This window comes from Gopherus evgoodei, chromosome 1 (genome assembly GCF_007399415.2).
Source record: "Gopherus evgoodei ecotype Sinaloan lineage chromosome 1, rGopEvg1_v1.p, whole genome shotgun sequence".
In the NCBI taxonomy this organism is placed as follows: Eukaryota; Metazoa; Chordata; order Testudines; family Testudinidae; genus Gopherus; species Gopherus evgoodei.
In genome coordinates, this window is record NC_044322.1 from 258,756,937 (window position 1) to 258,779,255 (window position 22,319).

At 44.5% G+C, this 22,319-nt stretch overlaps 1 protein-coding gene across 2 annotated transcripts; it reads right to left on the bottom strand.

The window, feature by feature from the left end:
- Positions 1-6,225: 6,225 nt before the first annotated feature.
- Positions 6,226-15,359, bottom strand: SSBP1 (single stranded DNA binding protein 1). Of its 2 annotated transcripts, none has more exons than XM_030543905.1 (7): positions 15,043-15,359; positions 13,979-14,031; positions 10,732-10,792; positions 9,009-9,149; positions 8,215-8,302; positions 7,877-7,965; positions 6,226-6,415 (listed from the first exon to the last, which is right to left on the bottom strand). In XM_030543905.1, the coding sequence occupies exons 2-7, from the start codon at positions 14,000-14,002 to the stop codon at positions 6,372-6,374; spliced, it is 447 nt and encodes a 148-aa protein (XP_030399765.1). In that variant the 5' UTR covers positions 14,003-14,031; positions 15,043-15,359; the 3' UTR covers positions 6,226-6,371. The 2 variants fall into 2 exon arrangements, with proteins under 2 accessions (XP_030399765.1, XP_030399775.1); XM_030543915.1 differs by having other exon boundaries at positions 15,118-15,357.
- Positions 15,360-22,319: the final 6,960 nt, after the last annotated feature.

The following is a 22,319-nucleotide window of genomic DNA, read 5'->3' on the forward strand; positions in this document are numbered from 1 at the left end:
AGACATCTGAAGCCATATTATTAGCACCAAGAGGTGTAAATTCGCTGTGTTCCAGCCTTGTAAACAGTGTTGCCAAATAAATTGCAGTGGGCCAGCCCTGAAAGATGTAGGTCTTGACATTTGAAAGTGCAAGTCCTCTTCCAGAAATGTCTATGGATACACTCTTTGGATGAAAAACTCTTTTCTAACAAAAGGGACTCCTACCACTTTGCTGGCTGAAATTAAATCCCTCTAAAATTACTTGCTGAGACACAAACTCTTTGGGCTAGCGCACTAAACATTTTGCCTGAGTGAGAATGGTAAAGGACAGTAGTATTTGCTCTGTAAGTCACAGAAATAAAAAAAACCCACACATTAAAATGAGAACGCGGATGCTCTGTTGTGACTTTGACTATTTGCTTAGTGAATGTGCAGAGGATCCAGGGTTAGGCAAGGTGGTGTTTGATCAGGGGCAGAGGACTGAACTTTCCACTCTTAATTCTTCTTTTGGGAAGGAAGCTTTAATTGACGAACCACACAATCAGCCCACTTCCCTCTATTAAATCATTGTCTGGAAAGTGGATACCTTGGGTAAACAAGTGTGTTCCCTTTCCCATCCTAGCTGTTCTTTCCATAGCAAACACAGTTATGGCTCCCTACCCAAATCTTGCTTCCTTTACCAAATTAGACTATCCTCTCTGTCAATTACTGGTCTCTTATAATTGAATCTTTTGAACTTTCATTAGGATGGGGAGGGCAAGTCACAACTGCAGGAGTATTCAAAGGGGAACCAATATAAAAAAGGGAGGGAGAACAATTCATAGTAAAAACCAGAGGCAAAACAAGAAAGAGAGAGAGAGTGGCTCAGGGGATTGGCCATTGGCTATGGTGCCTTTCATCTCCCCTGTTACCATCAGATGCCTGTTCATCATCCTATAAGAACTGAGTTAAGTGATTGAAATCCAGTAGACAGGTGGCCACATAAAACCCATCACCACCAACTAGCAGTCTCAGCAGAAAAGCTACTGATCGAATGGGTGTGGAGACTGAACTCCCCTCTTACCTGGGGTGGCCCAGCCCAGATGGAGCTGAAGCAAACTGGTGGTATGGGGAAGCTTCCATTGTCACTGCCTGGGTTATACCACTGCTGTTAATAAACACAGTATAATCTTCACAGCTGTCCATCTAGCACTGCTAAGGAGCAGTGAATCTCTGGTACCCCCTCTATCCAATATATATTGTGCCTGCTATTTTATTAAAATGAGTGTTAAGTCTCTGCTATTTCAATCTATACTGCTCGTAAAGGGCCTCTGTTTGGTAGTGGGAAATAGAACTGTTGTGTATGCAATACAAGGTGATGTATAAAGTCATTAGCACTATATGGGAGCAGCCACATACATGTGCAAAACTGAAGTTTTGGGCTGTAGAACAACCATTCTTGGGGAAGAAACTGTATTAAGAAGGGGTTGCTAGAAAGTGGCAATGCGTACCAAGTGCCAGAAAGGAGGAAAGAGAGAGCAGGCAAAGAATCCTTCCAGAGAATATAATTACCTAGTATCCTGGTACAAGAAACAGCAACTAATACCCCAAACTGAATATAGTGTGTGTCATTGTTCATGAGCAGACATGCCACTAAGGAAACAGACAAGACAAATATCTTCACCTACAAGAGCAAGAATGCTATAACAAGAGGTAAGGACTGTACACAGACATGCTTATCCCTACGCTCTCCTGAATCTTCCCCCTCATGTTTGTTTCCTCTGACCTGGGTCAGAGACTAGACTAGTTTCTACCATGCTATAAATCCAGGTTATTTTTCAATATTTCACACTTTTCATGTTGGGGGGGTCAATCTAACAGTGCTTTCCATCCTATACATCCAGGCACACGTATGTTTATCTTTTAGTTTATGGTTCTCTCTTTGTGTAAAATTGTTTCCTCTCCTTCATTTTCTAGAACTAGAACCTTATTTGGTGTGATTGTCTGACACACGAGAAAGTTACTGAATGGTATACTTTGCAAACACTGACCTCTAACATATAGGGAGATAGAGAAAAGGAGGTTGTTCTGAGTATAGGCCAGGTCAGAGATAGGGAAAAAACTGCAGTTTTTCTTTGAAGTGGAATGGCTGATGGAAGGTATTGGAGGCACGGAATGCCAAACAAGCTAAGGGTAAGAGATATGAAGGCACTACACTAGGGCTGAAAATAGATATACTCACATTGGACATTAGGAAAAACTCACTGGATGTACATTTTATTGTCATATGTATTGGGAAAAGGGAAAAACAACATACTGGGCAAATTCTACTTTATTTTTCACCCATGTAACCCCAATGCTTTCAGCATCATGGCAGAGGTGTAAAGCAGAGCAGATTTTTTCCTCAGTGTGTTCAAAGACTAAGTAAAAGAATACAAATGCAAAATGTAAGATTGACAGTACTGAAGAATGTCTTCTATTAAACCACATAATAAGTGTGCAGACAGCAACACAAGTTTGCTTTAGTTAATATATCTCACCTTTTACCTGCAAGGACTTCTCTAAGGGCTAGTACAGTTTTCCTGCCTATGCAATTCATGACCTCTCTGCTGAGACTTATACTGCAAGTAGATGTTTGGCTTCATGATGGCTAGCAGGAATGGGACTGAAACACCAATTAATTTCACATAAGACACTAGGGAATCATCACAAGGCAGCACTAACCTGGGCTAGATTCAACCAGAGATCAAGTGGTAAAAGACTCCAATATCCATTTACCAGTCCCAAGCCATCCAGACGCGCTCTATTCAGTTTGCTACACTAATCATCATCAGAAGTGATGAATCATGAAACAGAAGCGAGAGAAGACATGTCTGCCAAAGATATCAGACCTACTTCATTACCAGCTATTTTTTGAGCACCCCTCATGTTATCCCATATGTGAAGTTGGGCAAGTTAGAGCTATGTTCTTAAATATAAGTCACACGTTTGTAAAGGTTAAAAGCATTCTTCGCCATGTGACTGTTCAAAATGCTATATTAGGCACTGTGCCCACAGCTCTTCCTTAATCAAAACATTACAGCCAAAAACAAGTATAGGAGGTGGGAGGAGGGGTTTCCCCCTCACTCTGTTCTGGAAGCAGGGAGACTGAGTGCAAGTGACCTGGTCTGCAGTCCTACAGCTTTGTCTCAATCTCATTATGAAATTCACACCACCATTGCAAAATATTGCAATGCCCTTCATTATTGAAGTGCACCTCATACTCTTACCTGCTACAAATACAGTAATTCGTCTTCAAGGTCAAATGCTTCTGTAAGGAGATCCAATCAGTACCAATAATTAAGGTTGCCTAATCCAGGTTACCCAAGAGGTTAATTAGGACAAGAGAAAGCTGAATGCCTTTCCCTGAAAGACAACACTGAAACCCAGGAAAAGTGAAAATCATTTGTAGTGTGAACAAATCTGTTAAATTTTGATAGATAATCCCACAATTTGTACTAATTCGGTCTCTCTCCTGATCCAGAGTTGTAAGCAGAGGTCAGTGTGTGGGCCACTGTTAGTGACCATTACTGAAGGAAGTTCTGCACCAGGAGATGAGTCTTACATTTTTCCTGAAGTAAACAAGCCTCAGGCTTATCTCCAGTATGAGTTCAACGGTTAAGGGCCTTCTACTGAGAAGTCTCCATTCATTCTGAAGTCTCATGTTTTACAGTAGGCGCCATTGTTTGCATCATCCCAGTTGATTTCAGGTGTCATGGTGGGTTGTAGAGAGATAGGCACTCACTAAAATATAGCACCTACCACATTCAAGGCTTTAAGGATAACAGGGAAACACCTTAAAGCAAATCTGGAACTGGATCAGAAATCAATAAAAATTACAGATAACTGACACAATATGCCATCTTTGGACTACATTACCACATGATCAGCCAAACACAGCTTTCACACTCCTCTTGCCTTCAATCCCAAATAAAGGGATATGCAATATTGACCTTTTCCACTTTAACAAAAGAAGCTAATTTACAGCCCACCTGTGGGATTAACCCAAAGGTGATTTTAATCAGATTTTTGTGACAAGCACATTTCATCTTCAAGTCTAGAGGATTCTGCTAATATCTGGTATTCCTTCTAGACACCAAGGGTCTGGTATAGAAGATTGTTATCTGGTATTAGTGCTGATGCTTTACGAAAGCTAGAGTTTAGTACTGGCCAGAGATCAGAAGTTGAGCTAGCATGTGTTTGTATCATTCAGTTGGCAAAATCTACCTCCCCACAACCACCCCACCCACTTGCTTTTCTGAAGTTTATCAGATGAGCATGAAGTCAGTGTCACCTGCCAGTGTGACTGTGCTTCTGGTGGCATGATCTAGAGGCAGGAGAGCAGCACAGGGCCGTGCAGAAATAATGGAGCACTTCATATTTACATGAACACCAGATAAAAATTCAATAGCCAGGAAAGTCGGGAAACTGAAGTGGCACAAGGGGTTACTGCTACTGACAGAACAGCCTTGGTACTGCTGTGGTTCACAGCCTCAGTCTATATATGACCACAAAATATTTGTTCTCTTCTCAGCCCCAGGGGAAAAAACCAACATATTTAGTTCTGGATGTAGACAACTGTGGAAAGGGCAGGAACTATGGTCTGTAAGGAACCAGTCTAGAAGATAGCACATTTAAACTTTTATTCTCCAGTTCATTTTAATTTTAAAACATGCCATGACCTCCATGTAGACACCAACCCATGTAACTAGCTAAGAATTTCCAGTGTACCCACCACTGCAGTAATCCAGGCCAGATACAACAATGTAAGTAGTAGCTTTCCTACCCAGGAATGGACAAGTTCTTCCAAATTGATCACATTGCTAGGATCATTTTGGAGAAACATAAGGAAAGGGGACAATCTCACTAGCCATTTTGTAGGGGAAGTCCACAAAAAAAATAAAAGTGTTTTACATTGTGCCCAGAGAGATGAAACATGAGTTCTTCCTCCACTCCAGAGGTAAGGATTTCCACCATCCAGGTTCTCCCCTCCACCCCATTGGGATCATAGGCAGGAATTTGAGTCTCTATAGCTAGTTTATAATAAAACTAGCATCCTTTTTATATAGATTACTTTGATCAGATATGGCAATAATGAAAATCATGGCTGCTCTGATAGTTCATCCAGGATTACAACATAAGAGAAGATTTTATCCCATACCATCCTACCTGGAACTGAGACTTTTAGACTTTCCCTCCAAAGACTGGAAGTGTCTACAGTGCAACAATGTTACTCTCTAAATCAGGTGGGCAAATTAGGGCCCACAGGCCACATCCAGCCCACAGGACTGTCCTGCCCAGCCTCTGGAGCTCCTGGCCTGGGAGGCTAGCCCCCTCCCCCACAGCCTATGCAATACTCTGGGCAGTGGAGCTGTGAGCTCCTGGGGCAGCGCAGCTGCAGAGCCCAGCTTGACCTGGTCTCTGTGCTGCAAAGCCGCGCCGCCAGCCACTAGTGCTCCAGGCAGCGTGGTAAGAGGGCGGAGGAATTCGGGGTGGTGGTAAGGGAGCGGGGGTGTATATAGACGCTGGGACGGGACAGGGGGTTGAATGGGGGCAAGGGTCCTGGGGGGGGAGCAGTCAGGAAGGAAGGGGGGTTGGATGGGGTGGAAGGGGGCAGCCAGGGGACAGGGAGAAGGGGTGGTTGGATGGGGCAGGGGTTCCGGTGGGGGGCCATCAGGAATGAGAGGAGAGGTTGGATGGGCTGACAAGGGTCCGGGGGTGGTCAGGGGACAGGGAGTGGGATGTGTATGGATAGGTCAGGGGTCCCACTGGGGCCATCAGGGAACAATGGGGGTTGGATGGGGCAGAAATCCCGGAGGGGGGAGAGGAGGTAGATAGGAGGTGGGGGCCAGGCCACAAACCCCTTCCCCAAGCAGCTCTCCATACAATTTACGAAACCCAGTGCAGCCCTCAGGCCAAAAAGTTTGCCTGCTCCTGCTCTAAATGGAGAAGCAGTGAAAGAAAGTCATCCAGTGGTGCATTTACAGCTCCTCCTGGTGGATGAAAACAAGTACGGCACAGATTTAAGTAAATTTTCCAGGGATTGGAATTAAAATTATAACCAGGGATTATGGGAGCGTGTAATAAATACAGGCTAAAAATGCCCAAGAAATTCAGAAATGCAACGTCTAATCATAAATTTATTGATTCAAACTGATACAGCCCCAAGGGCTGCCCCTTAGGATATAACAGAGAAGTATCAAAAGAAACATATTCAGAGGCCAAAGCCTGAAGAGAAAGACCAAAAAACACAGTTCTTTATTCACATAAGGGTGTTTTAATTTGTTTACAGAAAATACAGCAATATGCATGATTTCAGAATTAGGAAATACTATAAAATGAAAAGAATAGCATAGGTCCAAGCACTAAACATCTCACACCTTCTCTTTGACATGGTCGCTCAGAAAAATAATGTTATCTGAAAGGAAATATAACAGAGCAGTTAATTTTCAGGATAAGATAGTGTTTTGTCTTGCTGTACATATCTATATGCGCACACACACGTGCTACTTTGTAGGGAAGTTAAAAACAAAATGCAGGGGCTTGTACTGTTTCAGTATCCAGAACAAATATCCCATGAAAACTAACTCTGATGTATAGAGATGCTTCTCTGTTTTTCCCCACGTCAAGAAACTTTTTCAAGGTTAACATAGGTATTTTCAAGCATGTGTCCACAAATGTCTAACAGGGTTAATGGCCAAATATATCATTATAGGCAATTTTCAAAAAAGATTTGAATTTGTCACTCATAAATCTATTATTACTGTGAACGTCTTGCTTACGCTGGACATCTCAAAATGCAATGAGCTGATATCATCCCCCCATAATCAGCATAGAGCAGGACTAAGGGAAGTCCACATTTAACTTCCAGTGGTCTCCTAAATTCTCAACAACCCTACTTTAAAGAGCTATTAGAAAGAAAACTTTAGAAACCATTGAAAGAAGAGACTTGCCATATACCTACAGGCAGGCTCTCTGAAAGTGTGCCAATAACAAGGGTCAATATCACAGTGTAGTACGTGCTGGGCCATCTGACCAAGTGGGCTTATGACCGCAAGAACACTGCACTTCGGGAACAACTAAAAGTAAAAATTAAAAGTGCATGTATTGTTCACTTCTCGGCCAACTTTCTATATACAGTTTTGAAACACGAATGTTTCCTCCATAACTCAGCTTTTTGGGGTCCACTGCTAAAAACAACCCCCCCTAAAGTTTCAGCATACTGATCTCTCCCATAAGTCACATAACTCAAAACAAAAAATCGTTGCTGTTTACAGGAGCAAAGAGGACAAGTTTCTGAACTTTCCACCTTTCTTCATGCTTGTTCCTAGCTCAAGGAACCAGTCTGCTCCCTCCCTCTTCTGCTATTCTTGGCCACCTCACTCCTACTTTCCAAATTCCCCATCTAGCTATATCCACGTGACACTCCTTTCACATGGAGAAGACTTTAACGTTTAGCGGAAAGCCTGAAATCACAGGCTTAGACAGAAAAATGTTCCCTGCTGAAGTTGAGAGTGAACTTTTCAACAAGGCCCACCTTGTAGAGCAGTGCACATACCCTATTTTCTCTCCAATGTGCAGCGCAGAGGAAATGCACAAACGCCCACTTGCTACAATTCACTGCTTTGTGTCAGCAACTTTTCAGCAATTCACAAATGCTACCTCTTTCCTGCCTAATTCTTTTCATAAACCGTGTCAGATGACACCTACTGGCACAGACCAGGAACTACAAATACAACCATCGATACAGTCTCTCAAAATTCCAAATTAATAAGTTTGGGAACAAGAAGGGGAAGGAGGATAAACCACACTATTTCACTGTTCCCCTTCACTTCTGGAAATGGCAAAACAAGATGGTTTGACTAATAAAGTTCATTACCTGCTATGATTGTTGTGGCCTGCCGCCTCACATTGTTTTTATCTGTATATTCACCATAGTCTATCTTCCCTTCCACATAGATTCGAGCACTAACATGGACATAAGAATTCAGTTCACAGGCAGGAGGATTACATCATTATTTTTATTCTATAAATAGTCGGTTTAGAGTTCAGAGATCTTGCTTCATTTGTCTGTAGTCTTTGAGCATTAAATGCTTTAAGCACGACATGCTTCTATTTTAACATCTCCACTGAACCACCCCCATTGTGCCTGATACACATTAAATTAACTGATTGTTAAGGCATTCAATCCCCAAGCACTCTTTTTATGCCACTTACCCCTTCTTCACATACTGATATGCCACATCTCTCAGGCCTGGCCTAAACACAGAAATCCTGTGCCACGTTGTCTTCTGGGTGATATCACCTATGTTACATGAAAGGAAGAATAATAAATGACAAATGTGCTGAAGGATGCCATATCCTCTCTCTAACATAACAAACTGCGGAGGACTTGTTTCAACACTTAAGTGCTCCTCAGCTAAGAAGTCAAGTGATTGATCGGAGAAATGGAAATGTACTGTTATTGAAACTTCCACTCTTCCTCCTTTCAGCCAGAAACACCACGCAACATGATACAAGCATAATGAGAGAGCATATACTGTGTACCTTCGCTTAGAAACCATGGCTCATATTACACGCAATTATTTCTCCCTGCAGCCTGCACACTGTAAACAGGCTAGGAAAAAGTATGCAGCTACAAACTGAAAGTGGCTTCTAAACAAAGATGTAGTCATTACTTCATCTCCAGTGGGAGGTAATGGGAGAATGGAACCTACTCCACCCCACAAAGTCTATGTGAAATGATGAATGAGCAATAGCTGGAGGCTTCCTCCGTCCTTCTTAGAAAAAAGTCTGCCACAAATCACTATTCAACAAATGCCTCTGAGAAATACTGAAGTGCTTCCTGGATATACATGATGAGTAAGCTCCTCAGCTAGTATAAATTGGCATAAATGAAGCTATATGGATTTACATCAACAAAGGATCTGGATTGGTATTATTTAATGATAAAGCAGCCTTACAACAGGTGAAAAACACATTATTCCACTCCAATAACTACACAAACTCACCTGCCTGGAACACCTCACTTTCCCCCGATCGCCACATCTCATTGGTTGCAAGAGAAAAAATTGTAACTGGATTTTTTCCCTCCACTTGCCTCATAACAGGGTCCTGTCCTACTCGACCGAGTAACTGGATACGATTCAGGGCTGAAATGTGTGGGACAGAAAACATCAGACTGAGGTGCACCAGAAGCAAAAGGAGATATCCTTGAAAGAGTTAAAGTTCAGGATGGCTGCTTGGACTGGTCCCAAGAACTTTTGCATGGATCAGTTTCAGCTTTTCTAACCTTGATAAACTACTATCCCGATTTGCAACTTATGACAAAACCCAAGGAATCCAGATTCTCCGACTTCTAATGATGCCTGCACTAGTGCTGACCAACATCACTGAGGAGTCCTCATTACAGGGGTGAAGGATCTGCTCACACTGTTCATTTTCTCCTATTCCTTGTCCCAATATTTTTTTAAATATAATTTTTAAAAACAAAATCTTGACATTTGTATTTTTACCACAACAAAGCTGCAATAATTCTCCCCCCACCGTCCTATCATTACAACAAGCCTTAGTTGAAACTAAAGTACCTTAAAGTTATGTTTCGATGATTACCACCTTTTCTTTTTTTGCACTTTAATTCCAACAGGGTTTTAAACAGCCAATGTCTCACTGATTCCTAGCGTTAGTAACAAATGCTTTATATCATTTGAAAAGAATTTCAAGCTTTCAGATGGTACGATGGTTTCTAGTTCTGCCAATTTATCACTACTAAAATCATGTCTGAATCAAAAGGGAGTGGGTAAAACAAGATAGCAGTCAGAATGGCATAGTAATAAGAATGATAAGTTTTATGTCCAATATTTCATGGCCTGCCATGGCTATAAATTAGCACTTAGAATTCCAGCAGTAGAAAGCATTCTCTTCTAGCTTTGGTGGTTTGGAAGACAATCCTGAAGAGACTTTTTGTACCTCCAAGATACGCACATATCTAAAATCGCACAGCTACTCAATTTATCACTGGAACCCTGGTCCTTCTGTGGCCCATTTCCTTTACTGGTTTGTTATCCCCACTCAATTCATTACATATAGAAAATTAGAATGTAAGCTTTAAAGGGCATTAATAGTTGCGCCATGAAGTGCCTAGCACACTTTTGGGCACTGTAAAATAATAAATTATTATTCAATAGCAACTGCCTGCCTTCTATTTTCACTGGTTGGATCACATAAGGAGAAACATTTCTGAAGACGTCACTGCAGACATAAGATCAGATAAAGATTAGATAAGATAAAATATTAAGTTTCCCTTAAGAGGTCAACTGCAGCATGAACAAAAAGTGGGAATGAAATAAGATATTACACAAGTTAAAAGTAAAAGCTGATGATTCTTGAAGAAAGGAATATTTTCCTGTTCTTCCACAACAGTAATAGAAAGATAATACATTTTTTAAAGACACCGCACGTTTGACTGTTAGCAGTCTTAGCAGAGAGAAAGAGGACCGAATGGGCCTGGAGACGGAATTTACTCTCACTCTTTGCTGAGGAGCATTTGCTGGTCACTCTGGGGAAGCAGATACCTATCCAGGCTTTCATAATATACTCGTCACCATGGTTTCTGAGCACTTATACTTGTACAGGAGACTCTTCTGTGAGCAGAGGACATAATATATCTCTGGGCAGACCCATCAGGCACATTTCACTAGTACTAAGATTCTCAAACAAATAACATCTACTTACATCTTTCAAGTATCAAGGAGGTGGCTGAATCAGACTCATGCCTTATAAACTGACGAAGTACCTAGGAGGACAGATAGATGTTTAAGGCTCCACGCCAGTCAATCCTGAACACCAGGACTCAGATAATTTGAAGAGATTTAGTTAACAAATAAAGAATAATAGTTGAGTTTCAGGGCATTTTCTGAATTAAGGGCCAGACCAGCAAAATGAAGGTAACAGGATTACATGGGCACTTAAATGTCAAGCATGTGTTTAGTGCATTGCCGAATTTGGATCTTAAGGGCTAGATGGGAAAAATTAACGTCCTGAAACCATACCTTCAGCCAGTAAACCCTGGGAAATTTCCTGCCCAACTATCGCTGTTTCTATATGATGTGTAGTAGAAAATACATTTACAGACACTTGGTATTGATTTTTTTGTAATTTTTCTGCTGAACTTTGGATACAGACAAGACATGCATAACAGCAGCTCTACATACGATTTTATTGACATAAGTGGTACAGTGACCCCAATTCACCCTTCAAAAGCTAAAAACAATCACGTGCCACAAAAATTTGAGACTCACTGTACGTAAACGTAAGGGGAGAAATGGGAAGGAAAGACTCAATGCTTGCAAGTGCCATGGCAGAGGAGGAAGAAAGCGGCAATAGCTACAGAAAGCCAGGGAGCCTATCTGTACAAGATCCATAAACAAGGACTGTAGGTATGGTAAATTTCCTACAAGGGGAGAGGCAGAAGGAGCAGAGAGGACAGGCTGACAATCCTTCTAGTGAAAAAGATGTTAAAATAGAGAATAATGCAAAATGCAATAGAAAAATGCTTTGGCATATTGATTTGGCCACCTACAGAGGCAATTTGCTTTTTATGTATAAGACATCTAGAATTAATGCCCTGTGTATGCCAGTCAGATTTACAGAACCATTTTTTCATTTGGCTTATAATGACTGTTAAATTAAGGCCAGAAAACAAAATCTTGGAATACATGCTTATATTCCCACAAGCTGAAAGCTCACAGTTTAGCCTTACCCTGTAGGGTCTGCAGTGTTTATGAAAGAAATGAGGAACAGTACACCTGATGGGTGGAAGAAATAACATGAGGCCAGACAGACAAAAAGGGAAATTTTTATTTTTCCTGATAATGGATTCAACTTTGCAGTATGTACGGTTGCATAGCATGGGGGTGGTTTACGTAGGACGATCTTTAATATGATGTTCTAAGTATTCCATACTGTACTGAATTTAATATGATGTTTTAAGTATTCCATACTGTACTGTAATGATCCCGTGATTTTTCTACTCACATGATAGTTGCACAAGTTTTTTATCACAGAGTATGGTTTGATGGATATGAATTATTAATTTAAACTAGAAATATGATACAACTTACAATTAAGGATGGTGTTGAAGAGAATTAGAATTGTGGAGTCAAAATTAATATCTATGACAGATACATTTTTGCAAATATTTTGTTGGAGAGCCTTGCTATCTTCTGGGTTGTAGTTCAATTACCTAGTGGGGTTGGAACAGAAAGAAGGCTACTGACTCTCATGGCAGTTCCAGTCCTGGGACAAGAGAAAATTTTTGGAGCAACTATGATACAATAAAGAGTCCTGTGGCCCCTTCTATAAGCCCCTTCTGTTGCTTTTTACAGATCCAGACTAACACTGCTACCCCTCTGATATATGATCTAATACAGAATGTATTGTAGCATTAAATAGATATCACTGCATAAGTTTGCAACAGTGGGTGTAATGGGATCAAGTACCATTTCAGGTCATATCTCTGTAAAGAAGGACTTTTAGTTGTGGAAAATCTTGCTAAAGGAGAACAGTAAGAGCCAGCGGTCAGTTACTGAGGAATCCTAAGGAACCCTAATGAATGGTATCATTTGATGGGTCTACAGAGAGTATTCAATTAGCCAATTTTTGATGATTGCAGCAGGGAAAACAGTCTCATTCATTCAATAGTGGTGACAGGAACTATTTTGTTTTGGAGCCCCCTAAATAATGTGACAGACACCCAGAGCAAGATTCAGCTAGCCTAGGACAGGGAGAGTAGTTGAAGTCCTGATTACTTTAATACAAAGCGCTTTAAGTTCAAAAATGGAAGGACATAGGAATACTCACAAGTAGAGAGTTAGGCACTTTTACAACTTTGCAGGACTGAGTATTTAACAGTGTATTAAGATGAAGGATTTTGCATGCAACTATTTTTAATGGTAAGGTAAGAACAATACTGCATATAGTTAATTATGTTACTATTTGAGTGGCTCATGCACTAGACCAGGGATCTCAACCTCAAATGACCACGAGGGCCACATGAAGGCTAGTTCATTGGCCCGAGGGCCGCATCACTGACACACACACCCCTCGCTGCCCCTGGCCCTGCCTCCATTCCAACCCCTTCCCTGAAGTCCCCACCCCAACTCTGGCCCTCCCTGCCCCCAGAGGGTGCATGAGGGGTGTGGTGGGGGCTCAGGGCAGGGAACTGAGGTGCAGCAGGGGGTTGGGGTGCAGGCAGGGGGCTCAGGGTGCAGGAGGGGTATGGGATGTGGCAGGGGGCTCAGGGCAGGGAGTTGGGGTGCTGTAGAGAGTTGGGGTGCAGGCAAGGGGCTCAAGGCAGGGACTGGGGTGCAGAAGGCGTGTGGGATGCAGCAGGGGGCTCATGGCACAAGGTTGGGGTGTGGGGTGCAGCAGGGGGCTCAGGGCATAGGGTTGAGGAACAGGCAGGGGGCTCAGGGTATGGAGCTGGGGTGCAGGAGGGTTTGGGCTCCGGGGTGGCAGCAGTGCACACTGGGGCCAGGGCAGGCTCCAGCCCCAGCCTCGCTCTGCTCCGGGAAGTAGCTGGAACTATGTCCCTGTGGCCCCTGGGGGAGGGGGACACAGGGCTCCACCGCTGCTTGCTGTGCCTCCAGGTACCTCCCCTGAAGCTCCCATTGGCCATAGTTCCCCATTCCCGGCCAATGGAAGCTGTGGGAGGACGGTGCCTAGAAGCTAGGGCAACACACCAAGCCTTCTGCTTCTCCCCACTTGCTAGCCACTTCACAGAGTGGTGCGGGTCTTGAGGGGGCAATCTCGCGGGTGTAGTTTGCCCACCCCTAGCCTGGAGGTAGGCTGGGGGTAGGGGAAGGGGATGGCAGGCGCAGGCCGCTTGGAAGGCCGCGTGTTTGAGACCCCTGCACTAGACTATACATCATTAGACTGTGCACAATCTACATTTTTTAACAAAAAAACAGTAACTTGTTACCTGTATTATCGGCCTGCGCAACATTTCTGCTGTTTTCTTTTTCTGTGATAAGACTGTGTATTTGAGAACATGGGAGAGTGGGGAAAAAAACAAAAGAGGATGAGCATTAAATTTCTCTTACCAGTTAGGTCATGTCTACACATATGGTGCTGCAGTGGCACAGCTGCATCGTTGCAGCACATCTGGTGATAATGCTTTAATAAAATACTCTCCAATTGGCATAATAAAACCACCTCTGTGAGCAGTGGTAGCTAAGCTGGCAGGAGAAATTCTCCTGCTGACAGTACTGTCCACATTGACACTTACATTGGTGTAACTTATGTCACTCAGGAGAGTGGTTTATTCAGACCACTGAGCGACATAAATTATGCCAACGTAAACTGTAATGTAGACAATGCCTCAAATCTATTTAAATCATTAGTTGATACTGCCACTTAACATTCTCTCTCCCCCCCACCCACAGCACATTTCAGATCATAAGAATGGCCATACTGGGTCAGACCAAAGGTCCATCTAGCCCTGTATCCTGTCTTCTGACAGTGGCCAACTAAATCTAACTAACCAGTCAATTTTTAACAGTCTCATTCAAAACACAGGGCAGATCTACACAGGCTACAGTGCCACAACTGCATCAGCACAACTGCGCCGCTATAGCGCTCCAGTGCAGATACTACTATACCATAGTAAATAAACCTCAGTGAGTCGCTAGCCATGAGGACAGAAGCCCTCCCGCTGACATGGCGCTGCCTACACTGGGGGTTAGATCAATACAACTGTATCGCTGGGGGAGGGGAGGGGGATTTCCACATCCCCGAACAACACAGTTACGCCTACGTAAGTCTGTAATACAGACCCGACCGCATCACACACTTGGCATTCAGGGCAAACAAGTGCTAAAGCCTGATGGCGCCGCAGCCAGAGCAAGCTCCCAGGGGAGAGACCTTCCTGTGCTGCTCCCACCCCCGGCCAGAGCCCAACGCGGCACCGCGCCCCCTCCCCCCCCGGGACCGTGCTGGCAAACGGGCCCTAGGGAAAGGGCCCCTAAGGGGGAGTGAGGGGGGGACCTGCGAGGGGCGGGGCCGTTGGCTGACGCCGCACCCCAGGATTCGGGGCGCCCGGCCTGGGCCTCACGCGCTCACCCCGCGCTGGAGCCGGACTCTGTTCCCGGGGCGCCTCCAGGCGGCATCCGGCTCTAGGCGCGCGGCAGGGCTGGGACTGGAGCCGGCCTCGAGACCGGAAACAGGCGCGCACGCAGCAGCCCAGCCCCGCCCCTTCCCCTCCTGGGTCCGGCCGGAAACCCGACCCCGCGTCCGCAGTTCCGGCGGCGACTGGGCTCGGGCCCAGGGGAAGGCGGTTCCCTCCCCGGGCCGGGGCTGCGTCCGGCTCCTCCCTGCTCCGTGCAGCATCCCCCGCCCTGGGGCGGGTGCTAGGCGCTGCGCTGACGCCCAGGCGGCACCTATGTTTCCCGACGCCTCAGCTGCTGCCGGCGGCCCCTCCCACCCCGCGCGGGAGCAGCGCCCTGGCTGAGCCCCGGCCCCGCCCCTTCCCTGAGGCCCCGCCCCTGCTCTCGCCACCCCTCCCCCCTCGCTCGCTGGCTGTCACGGGCCGGGGGCGTGGACAGGCTCCGCGCGGCGGCTGCTGCGTCTCTGGCTCCCAGGAGCAGGGTCCGTCCGGGCGCTGCACGTGCTGCGCCTGCAGCTCCCCGCCCCCGAGAGCGGCAGCGCCAGCACCCAGAGACCCCCCCCCACCCTGACCGAGGGAGACACCGGCAGCTCCTGGGAGCCCCACGGAGCCCTGCCAGCAGCGTGCCCGCCGTGCGGGGGTGGCTCGCCGGGCTTTTAACGTCCCACTCACCAGCGTCCCTTTTTGACAGGCTGTTTTGGTTGGTCCTGGCAACCCTATGCAGCAGGCGTGAGCGCTAATGGCAGGGCAGGTGGGCTTATAACCGGGGAAGATCACTGGCCCTGTCTTCCCCCCCCCCCCCCCAAACAAGGTTTCTGGAGCGTTAGACTTGACAAGATCGAGTATTTACGAACAGTTACTTTAAGGTGCTTTGCTGTGTCAGTCTTGAGGGAGGAGGCTGACAAGTTGTGGTCTAAGTATTATAAAGATAAACAAACTTTTTGACTCGCTGCCTCATTAAATTAGCATCCACCATCACATTGTAAATTGGTAACAATTTAAAAAAGTAGGAATGTTCTTAACATTTTATTGGAACAGTGTGTGCATATGCCAATTTCCCCTATATGTTATTTGGGTATTTAAGTGATGAGTCAAGGGTTTGTGATCATTGCAGAGGGCCCCAGGGGGTAGGTGTAACTGCTTCCTAGGCCCAGACCAGAGCTGACAGCTGTGGGTCCTGGGAACTGATATCTGGGGCCCATCTCATACAAGGATCAGCCAGAGGTACTGGACAGCACAAGGTATGGACTTGTGCATCTCTGTATTTACTCACAAGAGAGACAAAGGAAGGAGGCAGGGCAGCATGTCTTAACTGATAGATTCACCAGCTTTCACTAGACACTCTTAGTTTGGGACCTAGAGGGAGAGCTCAGGGTTCTGAATTCCCCCAAGATAAACAGTGTTGAACGTTTCAGATTTCTGTGCTAAACAAGATCTGTTCTAGGCTGTCTCCCCATTGGACTAGTAAACCCTTTTGTTTTACAACACTGGCAGAGAGTCATGGCTGACTGATGTTAGGGTGCATTGCCCTTTAGGGGCATAATGCTTCCCAAGGTATCCCAGCCAGGCTGACTCACTGCAGGAAACATACAGTGTGAAGAGAGGTGCTGAATTTTCCAAAGCCAGACCACAGAAGCACTGAAGCCAAGGAGGCTTCTTGGCCTGGTGAGAGAGTGCCTTTAGGGGGGAGAGATTACCTGAGCATCCTGCCTGACTTCATTCAGAGCATGAAGACTGACTGTATGATATAGTAAGCTGATGGATAATCAGTTAAACTAAAAGAAAATTGAAAAGCAGTTGTTAAAACTGTTTCAGGCACTTGTAATACTCAGCATCTGATTCAGAAAGTTGAGGAAACAACCAAAGGGCAATCAATTTTGGCCAACAAGAATGAAATAGTTGCAAATAGGATAGTAGTCAGACTTAGGAGGAAACAATCATGATCAGAGAAACATTCAAGATCCTAAGGAAAGGAGGACATGAGAATGACAAAACAAGGATACTAGACTTAAGCAGATTTCAACCAACTCTGAATAGAAGGAAAAGAAGTTGACGGGAGCTGGCACTTTCTAGAAGATGTAATACTAGAGACTCAATGTCAAGCTATTCTACCAAGATAAGAAGAGCGACAGGAGGCCAGTGCCATCTGGGAAAAAAAAAATACATACAGGAAATGGAAGGGTGTGTCACGAAGGAATTATACATGGGAATAGCACAAGTATGTAGAAACAACAATCAGGAAAGCCAAGGCAAAGAATGAATTACAGCTGGCAAGGAATGTTAGAGACAACAAGAATGGGTTTTTCAAATGTCAGACAAGAAAGATCAAAGAGGGTGTGGGTCTCCCACCCAATGCGGAAGATAAACTGGTAATGGAAGATGATAGGAAGGCAGAACTGCTCAATGGGGGTGGGTGTGTGTGGTGTATCAGATGACTAGCAAAGGTACCATAGACAATAAAGGGAAGGGATGCAGATTGGGATAAGTAAATACATCAGATCTTCTGACCAATTTGTATTAATTCAAATTAGTGGAGACTGATGCTGTTTACCTGAGGGTATTGAAGGAATTAGCTGAAGAAATCTGAGTCACTAGCAATATTTGCAAACTCCTGGATGACAGAGGCCCTGCAAGACTGGAGAAGGGTTAACATAGTGCCCATCTTGAACAAGGAGGAGCCAAAGAACTATAGACCAGGGGAAGCGTAAACGTATAAACATTCACTTTGCAAATACCTGGAAGATGAAGAGGTAATCACTAGCAGCCTGCATGGATTTACCAAGAACAAATCATGTTAAAACCAACTTGATTTCCTTTGACAGAGTAATTGGTTTGGTGGATAAAGGGAATTTGATGGACCTAATATACCTGGACTTCAGCAAGGTTTCTGACACAGGCTCTATCCCACATTACATTCTCATAAGTAAGCTGGAGAAATATGGGGTGGGCAGAACTATCATTAAGTGGATACATAATTGGTTAAACAAGTAATTATTCATGGAATGACATCAGATTGGAGGAAGGCCTCAAATGGGGTTCCACAGGGATCTTTTCTGGGTCTGGTGGTGTTTAACATCTTTATTAATGACATAGATGTGGGAATAGGGAGCATACAAATCAGATTTTCAGATGACACAAAGCAGGGCAGGAGAGGGAGGTTGCCAGTACTTTGGAGGATAGAACTAACATTCTAAAGGGATTTTGATAAATTGGAGGACTGCGTTACAGACAAAAGTAAATTCAACAAAGACAAATGTAAGGTGTTACACTTAGGGAAATAAAATCAAATGCACTAATACAGAATGGGGGGGATAACCTGCTTCACGGCAGCAGCACTGCCAAGAAGGATCTGGGAGTTTTAGTGGATTGCAACCTCAACATGAATCAGCAATGTGATGCTGTTGCAAAAACAAAAACAAAACAAAAAACAAAAAACCCACGCAAATGTAATTTTAAGTTGGTTGAATTAACAAAGACATAGCATGCAAATCACAGGAGGTGACAATACTATTTGACTTTGCACTGTTAGGCCACAGCTGGAGTAGTGTGTCCAATTTTGGTCACCACTGTATAGAAAGGATGTAGAGAAACTGGAAAGAACCAAGAGGCAAGCAACAAAGATCAAAGGGAAATGAGCAAAGGCTGAAAGAACTGAGTATGTTTAGTTTGGAAAAGAGGAGACATGAGAATCTTGAAATAACTTGAAAGGCTGCCATAAAAGAAGATTGAGAAGACAGTTCTCTCTTGCCACAGAGGGAAGGACAAGAGTCAGTGAGGGTATGGCTACACTCAAAACTTCAAAGCGCTGCCACGGCAGCGCTTTGAAGTGTAAGTGTAGTCACAGCGCCAGCGCTGGGAGAGAGTTTTCCCAGCGCTGCACGTACTCCACATCCTCATGGGATTTAGCTTGCAACGCTGGGAGCCACGCTCCCAGCACTGCGGCACTGTTTACACTGACGCTTCACAGTGTATTTTGCAGTGCTCAGGGGGGTGTTTTTTTCACACTCCTGAGCGAGAAAGTTGCAGCGCTGTAAAGCGCCAGTGTAACCATGGCCTGAGTTCAAACTAGAGCATAGCAGATTTAGATTATATCTCGGGAAAAACTTCCTAACTGTAAGAACAATAGCACAATGGAACAGATGCCTAGGGAGGTTGTGAAAGCTCCTTCAATGGAGGCTTTCAAGAGAAGGCTGAATAGCCATTTGTCTTGCATTGTTTAGCCACAACAAATCTGCATCTTGGCAGGGGTTTAGATTAGGTGACTCCTGCAGTCCCTTCTAACCCTATGGTTCTACATTCAGATGGGCCAATCTTTTGGTCTGAGGGCCACCTCTAGGTATAGAAACTGTATGGTGGGTCATGAATGTTCACAACATTGGGGTGCATGGGGGTAAGGGCTCTGGCGTGGACCTAAGGGGTTTGGGATTTAGGAGGGTGCTCCAGGCTGGGACCAAGGGGTTTAGTGTGTGTGTGTGTGTGTGGGGGTGGGCTCAGGAGTGCAGGCTCCCGGCAGTGCTTACCTCAAACAGCTCCCAGCAGCAGCATATCCCCCCCTCCAGCTCCTACCTGGAGGCGCAGCCAGGTGACTGTGTGCTTCCCAGCCAATGGGAGCTGCGAAGGCAGCACTTGAGGCAGGGACAGTGTGCAGAGTCCCCTGGCTGTCCCTACTCATGGGAGCTAGAGGAGGGACATGCCGCTGCTTCTGGGTGAGACACAGAAAGCCCCTGACCCCACTCCCTGGCAGCAGCTCAAGGGCTGTATTTAAAGTTCTGATGGGTCAGACAGCCTGCAGGTGGTAGTTTGCCCACCCCTATTCTACACCATTTGTCAAGTTTACCTTTTTTTATATTAAAGTTCTGCAACTATGATTGCCACTTCCCCCCAAATGATAAAATCAGATTTTAGTTGACAGTAGCAATGACTGAAATAAATTGTTTTGACAGCTGATTTTCTAGATGTCATTGCATTTTAGCCAAAGCAGCTTTCTGCCAAGTTATGCTGGAGTGAAATCCTATTCTGAGGCAAAAACAGAAAGTAAGTGCTAAGGATGCACTTCTAGGGTACATTGTTTCCTGTCATTAGTTAATTTCTCCAACACAACAGCTAAAAGTAAAGTTTCTTACATGGAATAGTACCAAACACTGCTGAACATTTCTATTTAAAGTACAAAATTGGCTTTCCCACAGAACTGCCTACTCCCTTGACAAGCATATTAGTTACTGAGAACATGCTATAGTCAAGCTCCTTAAGATATCAAAAGGAGCAAGACTTCTTTCCTAACTTACAACTACCATCTTAGTTTTTTTTTTAAATACTTTCTTCCATGAGCACAGAAGTTAAGTCAATGTTTGTCATATTTTAGTCTCAGCAAGCCTTAAACTTGAATTTTTTAGGTGGCAAAACTTCAAAAAGGCTGGTAGAGTTACCATGATAGTATCTTTTAAATCAGATAGACCTATCACCTCAAAATCTTCATTAGTTCTTGTCTCAGGAAACCCACACATTAAATGCCGGGCAATTTCCTGGTATTTCTAGATTTGATCATTACTAGGGAAAAAAATCAACATGTTCAGCAAGTTTGAAAAGTGGTTTTAGTAGTATGAGAGCCCTGTCAGTCAGTCAAATATTAACCCTGCCTCTTGACCCTAACCCCCACCAATCACCAGAAGTCCCATCCCTTGGGGTTCTCCTTCCCACCATCCTCTACCAATCAGGAGGGGTTTTGCCCCCATAGGACTGCCCTCTTACCACCCTGATGCCAAACATTTCAGAGCCATCAGCAGATTTTTTTTCCATATAAAGTTTCCATTAATTCTTCAAAATTGTCTGTTTTCAAAAGTTAAGTATTTCTGATGGAAAGTTACATTGAGAAGAGCCAAGTTCACAAATCCAGGCAACTCTACTCACTACAAGAAATATAGGAATGTTCTATCAAGTTCTGTGACCCTATCACACTAGTTTCTGGTTGTTCCTATCCTTTGCATGGTTCACTAGCCAATAACTGCATAGATTGCATATCACAACAAGTATGAAGTACTTGGCAGTTCCTTCATTTATACAATACCATGCTGCTCCTCTTAAAAAAAAGCAGAAACATGACAAGTTATCACTTTAGAGGAATATTGTATTCAAGAATCTCCTGCCCATGAATGTTTTTTTGCTACAGGTTAAAAGGGGCAGTTTGCTTGGAAGTGGGAAAGAGAACTTAAGTTTCTGTCCTGAATCTCTACACTCTTCCTCACATGAACTGGGTGCTCTAGGGCTGGATCACTCATGGAAAAAGATTAGTGGGTGCTTAGCACCCAGTGGAAACTAGCTCCCCTCCTTCTCCCCCCAGCATCTCCTGTCTGCCAGCTGCTCCACCAATCAACTCCTTCCCCTCCCTCCCAGTGCCTCTCTCCTCCTGCGATCAGCTGTTCTGCAGCATGCAGGAGGCACTGCGGGGGAGGGGAGAGGAGCAGGGACAGGGCAGAACTGGACAAGAAGAGGTGAGGCAGGGGTGGAGTGGTGAGCACCACCAGGGCCCAGAAAAAGCCTGCACCCAGGACCATGTTAATGTGAATAGTTTGTAAAGTTAGGTAATAGTTTTGAAACTGAGTATGATACGTGCTTTGTCAAAGGAAACATTGAGGTTTGAACAGACTAGATTTGGTGGGGCCAGTTCATAAAAGCTTTCCTGGTTACTGTCCTCAGCTCCAACTACAAGGTGATCTAGGGCTGGAGGTAGTTCAGCATTTCCATGTCTATTCAGATCTTTGCTCCCCTCTGAAGACTACTGGCAAGGATGCCAGTTGCGTCCATATCACAAAAGCCACGTGTCCACTAGCACATGGAAACAAACTAACCTTTTCCTCTTCTTCCTCCCCTGCTCCCTGTACAGTCTAATGACTGGGAAGTAGCCAACTCATTGAGCAGAGTTGAGCTGATGGCCTAGAGCTGAAAGATTCCATCATCCAGTGCCTTACATACACATTTGGGCGTGATAAGTACTTTGCACATTCTGGTCTTCAAGACCCACTTTTGAATGCCTTCCCCATCCTAAAAAACATCCCACACAGTTGTCTTGGATAAAAAGAATGGTAAAATCTTTATTTGCATGTTCCACTTTAAAAAATAAAGGGGAAGGACTCAACAGCTTAAAGTCTGATGCTGTCCAGCA

Coding starts and splice junctions, on each gene's coding strand:
- SSBP1 (XM_030543905.1), bottom strand. CDS start 14,002: ATGTTGCGCAGGCCGATAATACAG. Junction 10,793..13,978: donor TGCGCAGGCCGATAATACAG/GTAACAAGTTAC, acceptor CTGTCCTCCTAG/GTACTTCGTCAGTTTATAAG. Junction 8,303..9,008: donor AAGTGAGGTGTTCCAGGCAG/GTGAGTTTGTGT, acceptor CATGTAACATAG/GTGATATCACCCAGAAGACA.